Source organism: Chrysemys picta, chromosome 15, assembly GCF_011386835.1.
Source record: "Chrysemys picta bellii isolate R12L10 chromosome 15, ASM1138683v2, whole genome shotgun sequence".
NCBI classification, from domain to species: Eukaryota; Metazoa; Chordata; order Testudines; family Emydidae; genus Chrysemys; species Chrysemys picta.
Genome location: NC_088805.1, coordinates 12,315,107 through 12,327,620, shown reverse-complemented (window position 1 = coordinate 12,327,620; position 12,514 = coordinate 12,315,107). Strand labels below are relative to the sequence as shown.

At 43.2% G+C, this 12,514-nt stretch overlaps 1 protein-coding gene across 20 annotated transcripts in view; it reads right to left on the bottom strand.

Annotated features, from left to right (window-relative positions):
• Positions 1 to 910: 910 nt before the first annotated feature.
• DEPDC5 (DEP domain containing 5, GATOR1 subcomplex subunit) overlaps positions 911 to 12,514 on the bottom strand; it is a 59,408-nt gene continuing 47,804 nt past the window's right edge. For 12 of the 20 annotated variants that reach the window (XM_065567892.1, XM_065567899.1, XM_065567896.1 and 9 more), the window contains 6 exons: positions 12,282 to 12,509; positions 7,768 to 7,937; positions 4,736 to 4,907; positions 3,339 to 3,399; positions 2,148 to 2,230; positions 911 to 1,719 (listed from right to left, as the gene is read on the bottom strand). In XM_065567892.1, the coding sequence (XP_065423964.1) occupies positions 1,424 to 1,719; positions 2,148 to 2,230; positions 3,339 to 3,399; positions 4,736 to 4,907; positions 7,768 to 7,937; positions 12,282 to 12,509 (1,010 nt within the window). In that variant the 3' untranslated portion in view covers positions 911 to 1,423. Of the gene's footprint in view, positions 1,720 to 2,147; positions 2,231 to 3,338; positions 3,400 to 4,735; positions 4,908 to 7,767; positions 7,938 to 10,280; positions 12,510 to 12,514 lie in introns of those variants that run through there. The other 8 variants (XM_065567898.1, XM_065567904.1, XM_065567905.1 and 5 more) reach the window with 6 other exon arrangements.

Here is a 12,514-nt window from a genome sequence, read left to right as displayed (position 1 = left end):
ACCAACACAGACCTGTGGTAGGATTGTCTCATTTTTTAAAAAGGGGTCGTTTATAAAACCTTTAAGTAAACATTCCAATGTGATTTGCTTCTCCCCCTCCACCCCCGATCCTTCCTTGCACATAGAAAATCGTAGAGATGAACTTTAAAAAAAACAAACAAAAAAGAAGCTTAGTTACACGAAGTGGCTATTGTATATGTAAAATGATACTTTTTATAGTCATCCAGTTGAGGAAACTAGGTGACAGCAAGGTACGTGAATGGTAGGAGATGAAATTTTTTAAAAATCTAATAGGAATCGGACATGCACTGGTAATTACAATACACTTAGATGAATTAAATGAAGAGGGTGGTAGGCAGCTCAAGCCAGACAGTCTTTTCTATATGCGTACTGATATCAGATATAGTCACTCACACAATGGGTCTTGGATACAGAAACTTTTTTGTGATAAAGACACATTTTTGTTGAAACAATGTTTATGATCTTTCTCTCTCATGTCTGTTCACAATCTTCCTCATTCCTGTAATCAGCTGCATCTTATGTTTAGCTGTCATTGATTTCTCCCTAGACTTGGATCCTCGCCTACAGCAACTGATTCCTTGTTCCTGCAGCATGACACACATCTCTGGGTCCAGAGCCCAGAACAGCAAGTCCTGAAAGCTTAAAGGGCAGAGACCCACTTTAACTGAAATTTAAAATAACTGTGACCTTTTCATGAGCATTAAAACTTCATGCTTGCTCTAAGGAAACAACTTCCCTCTGGTAAGGCTCCATCTTCTGCATACTCCTTTATTGACCTATAGAGCCCCGCAAATCCACGGATTGGATGAGGATACACATTTTGTATCTGTGCAGGGCTCTATTCACCTTCTCTTTTACTCACTGCCTGAATTATGGCAGAACATTACACTTTTGATTTTCTGCATTTTTTTATTTAATATATTAAAACATATAAACACTTCCCATGATTGTATAATACAGTGTATCTTACATATGCACACAAACATACATGCCAGAGATGTGAGGCATGATTTTGCCTGACATGTCACAGGCTTACAACACCTGGTCATTTCCAAAGATCACAGAAATGTATGGTGACCTCTTTTTCCTGTGACAAACCCCTGGTCTCAAAGTCTTGCCTTCTCTCAGTTTAGCTGAGTTCTGGCAAGTAGGGGATGCAACTATTTGAAGTATGGCTCTGTTCAGGTGATGAGTATTGGTGCGATAGGAGTGGCCTTGGGCCATAGTCTCTTCTCCCAAAAGCCCACTCAGATTCTATTGATTATCAATAGGAATACTGCTCAGATTAGGCTGGGTTCCAAGGTAAATTCACCCTAAGAATGGTCTTATCTGGCTGTTCTCTGCATCTTCCTCCTCATCACACTCCCAAGCTTTGAATTTTCTCTCCTGCAGATGCACTATCTCACGGTGCACTGGCATGCATCTTATCCAGACAGCCAGTCCAGAACAGGACGAGCCGGCCTTCTTTGTTCCAGCAGAACTCTGTGAAGTCTTTCAGCAACCGATCTGCAAACTTCTCATCCCCTGTGGCACTGGACCTCCATGTTTTGGTCAGCATGGTATTGTAGGCCCAATTGTAACCAATGCGCTCTTCACAAAACATGTTCTGATTGGTTGAGCTGGTGGAGTTGCGCCGCCGTCGTTGCTGCCCACAGGAAAATTTCCGCTTGGAGTAAGGTAGCTGCAGCGAAACTGTCCCTGTGGGAAATGGACAGGAGTTTAATCTGTGGTCAAGTCTAGATCCTAGCAGTGTCAGCTGACCCAAATGTTTCTAAGGGAAAATTAGACTGAGTTTCATTTATTGTCTCGTGTGGCAGGTAAAGATGCACTCAGCATTACCTCCCTGCTACCTGCAAGGTTAACGAGGCTCAGAGATTCCTTAAAGCAGGTACTCAACCTGCTGCTTTTTACTAATGGCAAAAGTAATAATGCTTTATACTTATTGTAGGAGATGACTGGCCTCTCCATTGCTTTCTGTTTATTATGATCCTTTGTCCCAGTTGCTACAGCTATTTGCCAGCTGATCAGGGCTACTGAAGGAGAACATTGGAACTAGGAGTGCAAGAATGGCTCTCCCTTGCCTATAATCCCCCCAGGGCTCTCATTGCCTACCAAGCATTGCTTACCTGTGACATGGATGTACTGGGGTTTGTTCTCAGATGGGAAGTTGAATGCAGAGGCAGAGTATTTATCTTGCACAAATCCAAATCTGGGGAAACAAACACTAGAAAGAATGAGGCTATTCCTTTTGGGACTCCTACAATCCATTGGATGGGAAAGGGTCGGGGGGAGGGGGTATATTTCCCCAACACATATGCACATCCTTCTCATGGCCCAAAGGGAAGGAGGCAAAGAGGGAAGGAAGGGATCCCCACATTCTCCAGTCCTGTTTTTTCCTGAGCATGGGGGTGGGGTTGCTCTCCTAGCTAATGTATGAAAAGTGTGTGTGTGTGTGTGCGTACGTACACACACAAAATTAGGAGAAAGCTACAGAACAGCTTCTGGTATGGTGCATCAAGTTATAGGAATTGTCTGGTCAGGCTGGACAGTCCTGTCAGAGGACTAGTACTGCTTTGGGAACACACATCCCCCTCTGGGCTGAAGAAAACACCATTTTGAAGCAAGAAAAGATCCATTCCAAGAGCCAGCTTCTCCATGACAGAAAGAGCCTGAGTTAAGCACTGTGAAACCAACTGCCAGCCAGGAACCACACTGAAGGCTTTGTGAAGATCCATAACAGGATGTTACACAGCCAGCCAAAGGCAGGAAGGATCGGCACTGGGAAGCTTATTTGTGCCTTCCAATTAACTCCTCCACCCTTATTGGCCCTTCTCTCACTAAGCAGTGTTCAAAAGAACACCATCAATTCCTCCTCAAATTGTTCCCAGCCTCTCACTACAGGTGTCAGATCCCAGTTACCTGCTTATTATCAGTCACTTAAGTTATCACTCAGACATGACATGACAGTCCCTATCAGAGATATGACAATTTACCTGCTTCTAGCCTAAGAGAATGGGACACCTTTAGAACCTGATGTTACACCTGAGACAATCAGTAGGGTTTGCTAATGAGCGAGAACGTTCCTCCGACATATTGAGAGCATCCATCCCATTCCCACCCACTGCCAACTGTGCACATTTGAAGACATTCTAATTAACTTAGTATCTTTCAGAGGACTTCAGGGAGACACATAGCCCATGGTTTCAAGTTTAACAGTACTACTTTAAAGCTCCAAAATCTGACTAGATCTTTACACCACACTCCAACATCATACCCAAAGATGGATTTAACTCTCATCTACCCTGCTCCGCACATACCTGTGTGCAATTGCCTCCTGGAGCAGATGCATGCGATCCCAGTAAGTTTCAGGTTCAAAGCCTGAAACAAGAGAACCAGACAAAGGTCAACTGAAACCATTTAATCTTTACCAACCCATAAGAGGCTTCCCCAGGCCAACTCCATTGTGTGCTTCTCCCTATTCCTTTAAGCCACCTCCTTTGGTCCTATTTTATCTGTCAGCACTCGCCCTGAACTCCCCGCATTCCATTAAGAGGGTTTTTTAAAAACACCAACAGTTGACTCATGAACCAACCCCGGATTTGGCTTTTGTGACCCTGTAACTACATAAAAACAGTAAATACATAGGATTTGAGAGGGGTGGTTTCACTGTTTGTTGCTCTTGCAATACTATCAAAATATTGTCCTGTGTTTCCACTTTGCCCACCTTTGGGCATCAATAAGAACTTCGTTTTGGCAAGGGGGAAGGCTTGGAGTTAAGACCAACTATCCTTCCATGAGGGTCCCTAACCCCAAATCATGAATATATTTTTATTTAGTGAGGATCAGGAAAAAAAAAAATGAGCGTGACTACCATTTTGAGCACCACTGCATTAAAAATAGTCTATTTAAAGCCAGTGGGGCTACACCTGTACCACAACATGTAGAATATTCATTGCTCTTTCTGCATTTACAGTCAGACTCCAGGGGTGAGAACAATTTAATCAATAAAATGAATTTTTAAAATTTGTAAACTGTGATCCTTTTCAGATCATCCCTCTGCACCAGCTGTATGATGGATCTCTCTGTGCTGGGACTCATGAAGCTCTGACCTCTGGGCAAGGCTCACAGTTGAGGCTTATCACAATAGCGTCACTAGGAAGGGAGAGGTCATGCTGAAGAAAAAAAAGGATTGCTGTTCCTAGTACTTAATCTCATGAGCAAACCTTCCTACCCAGAATGTAACCATGGCAACAAAAAGAGGATGCTAACCATGGAAGTCTAGCTAATGTAATCTCAGAGAGGAGGGAACAAACAAATGCAAGATACAAATGCAGACTGGCTAGCGAGACGGGTGGGAGCTGCTGGCAGAATGGGCTTTTATAATTTTTACAAAATGACAGCAGGGGTAACTACCTGATATAGTTTCTATAGGAGCATTCAGTGTCATGGCAACAGAGGAGAATGAAGGACATGGAACTCTCCCTGATGATGGGCACCTCTCACCACCAACATGATGCTGTGGTGTGTGCCAACTGCCCTGAAGTACAGCTTCCCTCCTCATCCTGAATGAGCTGTACCCTTAACAGTAGATGGGAGGGAATGTAATGGCAGGCATCTTATCCAGCCAGTGATCATATCGTAGGTGTGATTCACATCCCAGTGAGAGTTCTCCCTACAAGAAGGTACCCAAGGCTGGCTGGGGAATATTTCTTACCATCAAACAGATGCTCACTGCCCTCCTTCAGCAAGCAGCTAACATTGAGTGGGATGAACAACTGTGCTCGAAGTGGGTCTCCATATAGGTAACTGGGCAACGCAAACGGACCCTCCAGGACTGGAACCAACAAGAAACCACAGGATGTAGCTTTCCGATGCCAACCCTGAACCTGTGAAGGGATTCAAATAATGAATCACATCATGTATAGCTGCATGGAAAGGAGTACTTATGTGCATAAAAGCAATTTGTCTCGCCAAGAACAAATCAGACATGCTCAACTACCAAGGGGCTTTGCCTGCTTTGCATACTGAGCATGCAATCATCTTCATACGCAAAGCAGCACAAATACAAGATTTCAAAATTGTATTTTTTAAAGGCATGCCACATAAATCAGAATGATCAATTAGATCAGGCCGGTGCAGAGAAGCTAACTGAATTCTTTGCATCAGTCTTCACTACAGAGGATATGAGGGAGATTCCCCAACCTGAGCCATTCTTTTTAGGTGACAAATCTGAGGAACTGTCCCAGATTGAGATGTCATTAGAGGAGGTTTTGGAACAAACTGATAAATTAAACAAGCAGTAATCAGTCACCAAGACCAGATGGTATTCACCCAAGAGTTCTGAAGGAACTCAAATGTGAAATTGCAGAACTACTAAAGTATGTAACCTGTCATTTAAATTAGCTTCTGTACCAGATGACTGGAGGATGGCTAATGTGACACCAATTTTTTTAAAAGGCTCTAGAGGTGATCCTGGTAATACCAGGCAGGTAAGCCTAACTTCAGTACCAGGCAAACTGATTGAAACTACAGTAAAGGACAGAATTATCAGACACATAGATGAACATGATTTGCTGGGAAAGAGTCAACATGGCTTTTGAAAAGGGAAATCATGCCTCACCAATTAGAATTCTTTGAAGGGGTCAACAAACAGGTGGACAAGGGTGATCCAGTGGATATAGTGTACTTGAATTTTCAGAAAGCCTTTGACAAGGTTTCTCACCACAGGCTCTTAAGGAAACTAATTAATCATGGGAGAAGAGGAAAGGTCTTCTCATGGCTCAGTAACTGGTTAGAGATAGCAAAAAAGGGTATGAATATATGGTCAGTTTTCAGAATGAAGATAGGTAAATAGTGGTGTCCTCCAGGGATCTGTACTGGGACCAGTGCTGTTCAACATATTCCTAAATGATTTGGAAAAAGCAATAAACAGTGAGGTGGAAAAATTTGCAGATGATACAAAACTACTCAAGATAGTTACATCCCAAGTAGACTGTGAAGAGTTACAAAGAGATCTCGGAAAACTGGGTGACTGGGCAACAAACTGGCAGATGAAATTCAGTGTTGATAAATGCAAAGTAATGCACATTGGAAAACATAATCCCAACTACACATACAAAATGATGCACTCTAAATTAGCTGTTACTACTCAAGAAATATCTTGGAATCATTGTAGATCTCTGAAAACATGCACTCAATGTGCAGCATCAGAATATTAGGAACCATTAGGAAAGAGAGAGATTATAAGACAGAAAATATCATAAAGTCATTATATAAATCCACAGTACGCCCACACCTTGAATACTGTGTGCAATTCTGGTCACCCCATCTCAAAAAAAGATTTATTAGGATTGGAAAAAGTACAGAGAAGGGCAACAAAAATGAGGATATGCAACAGCTTCCATATGAGGAGAAATTAAAAAGACTGGGACTTTTCAGCTTGGAAAAGATGACTTGGGGGGGGGGGGGCAGGGAGGGGCATGGAATATAATAGAGGTATATAAAATCATGAATGGTTTGGAGAAAGTGAATAAGGAAGTATTATTTACTCCTTTACACAACACAAGACCCATAGGTCACCCAATGAAATTAATAGGCAGCAGGTTTAAAACAAACACACACCAAAAAAATTCACAAAACGCACAGGCAACCTGTGGATCTCATCCCCAGGGGATGTTGTAAAGGCCAAAAGTATAACTGGGTTCAAAAAAAGAGTTAGATAAGTTCCTGGAGGACAGGGTCAATCAATGGCTATTAGCCAAGATGGTCACGGATACAACCCCATGCTCTGGATGTCCCTAGCCTATGGCTGCCAGAAGCTGTGAGTGGATGACAGGGGATGGCTCACTCGATGGTTACCTGTTCTGTTCTTTCCCTCTGAAGCATCTGGCATTGGCCACTGTTGGAGGACAGGATATTGGGGTCAGGCCAGTGGTCCATCTAGCCCGATCCATTATAGCTGTTCTTATGAATGCACTTAAAATGGGATATTTCTAAGGAAACTGATTTAGCCTGATTACAGTGAGTGGCCAAGGACTGCTTAACTGGAACAAAATTTCCATTAGAAGAGGATCTACGTGACCAATGCCAAGGGGTTGAATGGGGAGTAAACAGTCTGGGATTTCTGAATGCCAGTCTCTTGATACAGAACTTGCCAAATAAGAAAAAGAAACAAAGTTAAAGTAAACAGCAAATGGAGAGAATAGTTTTTCTTGTATTTTTATCCTTGGTGTTGTCAGTGCGTTTTTAAAAAGCCTCTTTGCTGAACTGGGACAACAGGCTGCCTACCCAAGGGGCTCCATTAAAACTTTGTCACTGCTTTTCGTTTTAAAAGTCAAGGCACAGTGGATTAAACTGTGCTGGCTCTCTGCACAGGGTCAAAGGCTACACACAGTGGCTCAAGCGGGACTTAAAATTATGCCTTGGCCTCATGCTGGCCCTCTGCACAGGGTGAGTTAACTCATTAGAAGTAAGAGAATGCTACACCTAGGCTAGAGTGACTAAACACACTGATTTATAACAATGATAAGAGACACTCAAACTCAGCAACACACATGCATAGCAGTAGCAACAATCAGCAAAATTGTCCTTCAAAAAGATACAAACTTCACTCCACAGCATCTGTCCTAGCACTTTTCACTGACTTCCCACTAATTGCCTTGCTGCATTTCCCTGCGCACTCAGGTAAGGACACACATTTAATCAGCCTGGCAAGTTTGAGAGCATCCAGGACACAAGGACCCTTACCATCTCAAAGAGAACAGCTGCTGTTACTGCCATCCAATGCAATTTGATCTCGAAGGCAGCATTCAGCGAGAAATTGCCATGGTAGTAACAACTGCACCATTCCAGGCGGTCAGTGCGGTTATTCACATCCACATCCAGCGTCACTGTCCGCTGCTCAGGTACTGTGGCAGCTATGCAGATATGGAGTCAAGAGTATTTAAAAAAAAATGCATCCAGGAGGGGGAAGGGGAGAGAAAGAAAATTAAAATGAGACATTAGTTTTAGGCACGGGTTGCTTCATCCCCCTGCCTTGCACTTTTAGGGCCAACAAAAATAGTCCAAGAATCTTGCTAGCCTAAATCACAAGAATGAAAAGGAGAAGAGAATTCCACCCACACCAGGGAACTCTGCTGCCCCAATTCCTTTCCTCCAGAAAATATTACTCTAAACAGTCCAGTGACATCTAAACTGGGGTAGACAGGGACTCTCTCCTCTAGGAAGTGAATCAGTCCCTGAACCTACTAATTAAAAGTGGAGCTGTTCTAGAATTTAGTAGTATTCCAGTGTGGAACAGAAGGTGCTAGGGAGGGCTAACCGTGTAACATTTGCCTCTGAGGCATTCCAATTTGATGATAATGTTCTTTACATATCTCCATACAAATCACAACACTGAACATTTTTACATCAGGGAAGGAGTATTCCAGAGTTTACAATGACAGCCAAAAGGAGATGAGGAATGCATTTAGTTTCCAGAGTCCCACAAAAGTGGTCTACATTAATGCAATGTTAAGGCTGCACATTAAAATTTTTAAAAAGGCAAAAAACCAAAAAGGTTCCTACAGCATTATCATCTTTAGCTTATTGCATTTAGGTAGCATTCTTTTCCTTTTTGAAATTAGTATTTCTGTAGTGCCTAGGGGCCCCCTCCAAGATCAGGGCCACATTGTGCGAGGCCACATAGTACAGTCACATAGTAAAAGAAAGTACCTGCCCCCTAGAGCTTACACTCTAAATAAGTGAGGGCTTGTCTACACTTAGGCCTAACTTGGCATTGCTGCGATCGATGCAGTGGCGTCAATTTAGCAGGTCCAGTGAAGACCCGCTAAGTCGGTGGGAGAGCGCTTTCCTGTCAACGAAGAGCAAGGTAAGTCGGCGGGAGTGTGTCTCCCGTCGACACAGTGTGGTGTAGACACTGCTGTAAGTCAACCTAAGTAACATCAACTTCAGTTACGTAACTGAAGTAGCGTAACTTAGGTCGACTTACAGCTTTAGTGTAGACCAGCCTAAAACACAAAGGGTGGGATGGGAAACAGAGGCACAGGAAGGGGGAGGGACTTGCCCAAAGTCACACAGCAAGTCAGCAGCAAAGCCAGGAATAAGGCCCTACCCCTTAAACTAGGCTGCCATTTCTTGTTTTTCTTATTACATGCCTTAGTTTAATATGTTTCTATGCTGTTCAATATTGGACATAAAACACCAACAATATGCACTATGGCTGTGTTAATATTGCTGTGACATTTCCCAACCTGCATATTTGAACTGTCTTTCATTAGTTGTTTGGTATTTTTTAAGCAGAGAAAAGGAATTGCTCATATTTTGTAGTCTTCGCATTTAAAAGTTCCCAATTAAGTTTTGAAATTCACCCCCAACATGGAGGGAATTGGGGCAGAGTTCCCACCTTTGCTTCTGCTCTAATTTGTCTGGAGACCATTTTCTGGGAGGCTGGGTTAACAGTGCAACATCCTATTGTTTATGCTGCAATTACTTTAGCTTGCCAACAGAAAAAGAGAGAGAAATAAATAATAATAAATGCCAGAGATGTCATCTTGGAGAGCACCATGCAGATGCTCTTTTGTAAATAAGTCTCATCACTTCCTGGAAAAGATTTATCTCCTCCAACTCCCATCTAGGCCAGGTATTGTCAGACATACCAACCTCTTATTCTTTTATTTTTCTTCCTGCCTTTTTACTCAGATATCACTGAAGATGCACTGTTGTGGGTAGCTTGGGGGCTCATCTTAAAGTTACAATACCAGCTTTTCAGGAGCCATGTAATGTAATGTAAATGATGAACCACCACAGAAACCCACTTTGAGATGTTTGAAGGCAGCATCCCAATAGGAGGTAAAGCAGAAGCAGCTCAATCAGTAAGGAAGGCAGGTGCTGTCTGCCAGCGCAACTGCCAGACACAACAATACACCAGCCAATTTGTATAAATTAGCACACGCCGAAGAATGAACTCCCTGCTCCACTGCTAGATGGTTCCTCCTCCAAGTTACTGGTAACACAGGACTCTCCATCAAGACTGCAAACTGTCTCTTTCTACCTTACCCGGTGCCTCTATTCACAGACCAACTGGAGGCAAATCCCCATAGGAGCGCTCCTAACAATCCCAAAACTATCACTGGATTAGCATTTTAAGTGTCTCTAAATTTAGGAGACTCAAATGGGTTCTTAGAAAATGGTCCTAATTGGACGCTATAATAGAAGACCTCTGACTTTCCATACACTTGGCTGGTTTTAAGAGAACTCACCTGCTTCCCAACTGTGTCTTGTACCAGTATTAACTAATGAGTTATAGGGCACATTGGAGAGGAGGAGCAGACAGGTTATTCTTCAACCACAGATTAACTATGTACATGGTTATAATTACTAGTGCAGCATGCATTGCTATAAATCAAAAGGGACAAGATTACGTATATCACAGATCAGATTTTCATTGGGAAGGGAAAAGGGACAATCATCAGACAAGTGACAGGGAAATTGGCAAGGATAAGGATTTTACGGGTACACAGAGCTTGTTCCAGAGCTCCCAACACTTGCATGCTGTTTCATATCACAGGCTGACATTTAGGGAAGGTGGAGGAGGGGAAGAAATCAAATGCAGCCAAAGCCAAGAGAGGAACAAATGAAGTCACGTGGACCGGCTGCCATTGGGGTTAGTAAAGCTCAGATGTACTGGTAATGGTTTTGGAGTGTTTAGATGAGAAACAGCACTGAAGCGGCACACAAACAGGTTTCCTTCTGAGAACAGGTAACACCACATTGTTTACTGTAGGAAAATCCAGTCATCCTTTAGAACAAACCATAATGGACAACAGTAGCAGTATGGAAGCGCTTTTCATCCCAGGACAGCAAAACGGATTATGGATCATTATCCCCATTTTACGATGGGGAAACTGAGGAACAGAGAAGAGAAGTGGTTTACCAAAGCTGCATAGTGAGTCAGATATAGTTTCATGAGCAGAACCTAGGTCTCCTGAGCTTCAGTCCTCTGAACCACACACTATCTGGACACCAGGCTGGGCTCAGGTTCACCGAGCTTATTAATTATGCCAATAAGGTTTTGTACTGGCCAAAAGGTTAGCTTTAGTGTGTAGTAGGTAAAGAGCCTCCTGCTCACATGGTAGCTTAAGATAATAGAATTGTTAGCTTATTGTTCTAGGCCCCTCCCCTCATTTTTCTATTGCTTATGCTGTTCCTCTTCGAACAAAGCTTTCAAAAATATAGACAGGTTACCATAGCTTCAAATTTAGAAGATACAGTGACTATACAAGAAGAAGGGTGATGTCACTTCTCTTCAGAAGAGTCAAATATATATTAGAAGAGCATTGGGGGTTCTCGCTTTCTAATTTAGATGGGACTTTATAAGATGCATCTTATAAATCTGAAGTTATGGCAATGACTTTTCTAGCATGTTTTACAGGGAACATATAGCATGTGGCAGGAGCAAGTGACTCAAGCTGGCCTGGAAATGCAACAAGAAGATGACAAAGCACACATATTAGGACATATAACTAGTGAGTTTCACTGGCTGTTAGTGGTAAAAAAGGCACCGTGTGGTCTCTGTGGCACTCTAGTGAGAAGTGCTTTACAATGGAAGGAGATTTCAAGATGGGATAATGACACCCACTCCCATTGCATGCTCTGATGTTCCAGATTCAAAACCCCAGTTCATTCACACTGCTGGTATCTTTTGTAATTGTGGCCCCAGATGTCGGACCTGGAGTTCTTCAGCCTAGATTGATGCCACCATGGTCTCCAAGTGTCACAGTACACAGGACTCTCCTACATTCCACTCTCCACAGGAAGAGTATCACCAGGGCTCTTGCCACTGGCAAACACTTGTTGAGCAAGTATTAGACTTTAGACTTAGTTAAATGAAGTTTTGGTGCTCTGTTCTCACATGTCATCATTTCCATGTGCCCAGCAAGGACTGAACTCCATCATGTGGTTCTGAAGAGTCACACCAGCCTCCCATGAAGACGGGAGAGGAGTATTATCTCTTCCTCAAACTCTAGAGGAAGGTGGGAATATTTTACTTTTAGGTAACCAAGATACAGATTGTTCCTCTCAGCCAGTGAAACGCATCCCAGAGACATGACAATGAGACCACCTGCATGACAAATGTACGGCCAGCATGAGATCTGCAGCCTGTTACTGGTCCACGTGAGATCATACCCTTGGTTGGCTGCCATTCCCCTTCAAAACACTCCCTTGTACTTCACCAGATGTCATCTGTGTTCCGCATCTACCTAATAGTGCGGCTGCCTGGCTCCGTCCTCCGAAACTGCGGCTAAAGGAACTGTGCCTACTTGCGTAAGAGGCTGGGCGGCTGGGAAGCCAGGGCAGGAGGAATGCTGGGATTTCTGAGTGCAAGAGCTCTTCTGCCACAAATGCCACCTCGAACCATTTCCTTTGGAAAGTGGAGAAATCGTCCATTGCTGCTGTGTGCCACATGGTGGGTGGCTGCTGCATACCCCCTGGA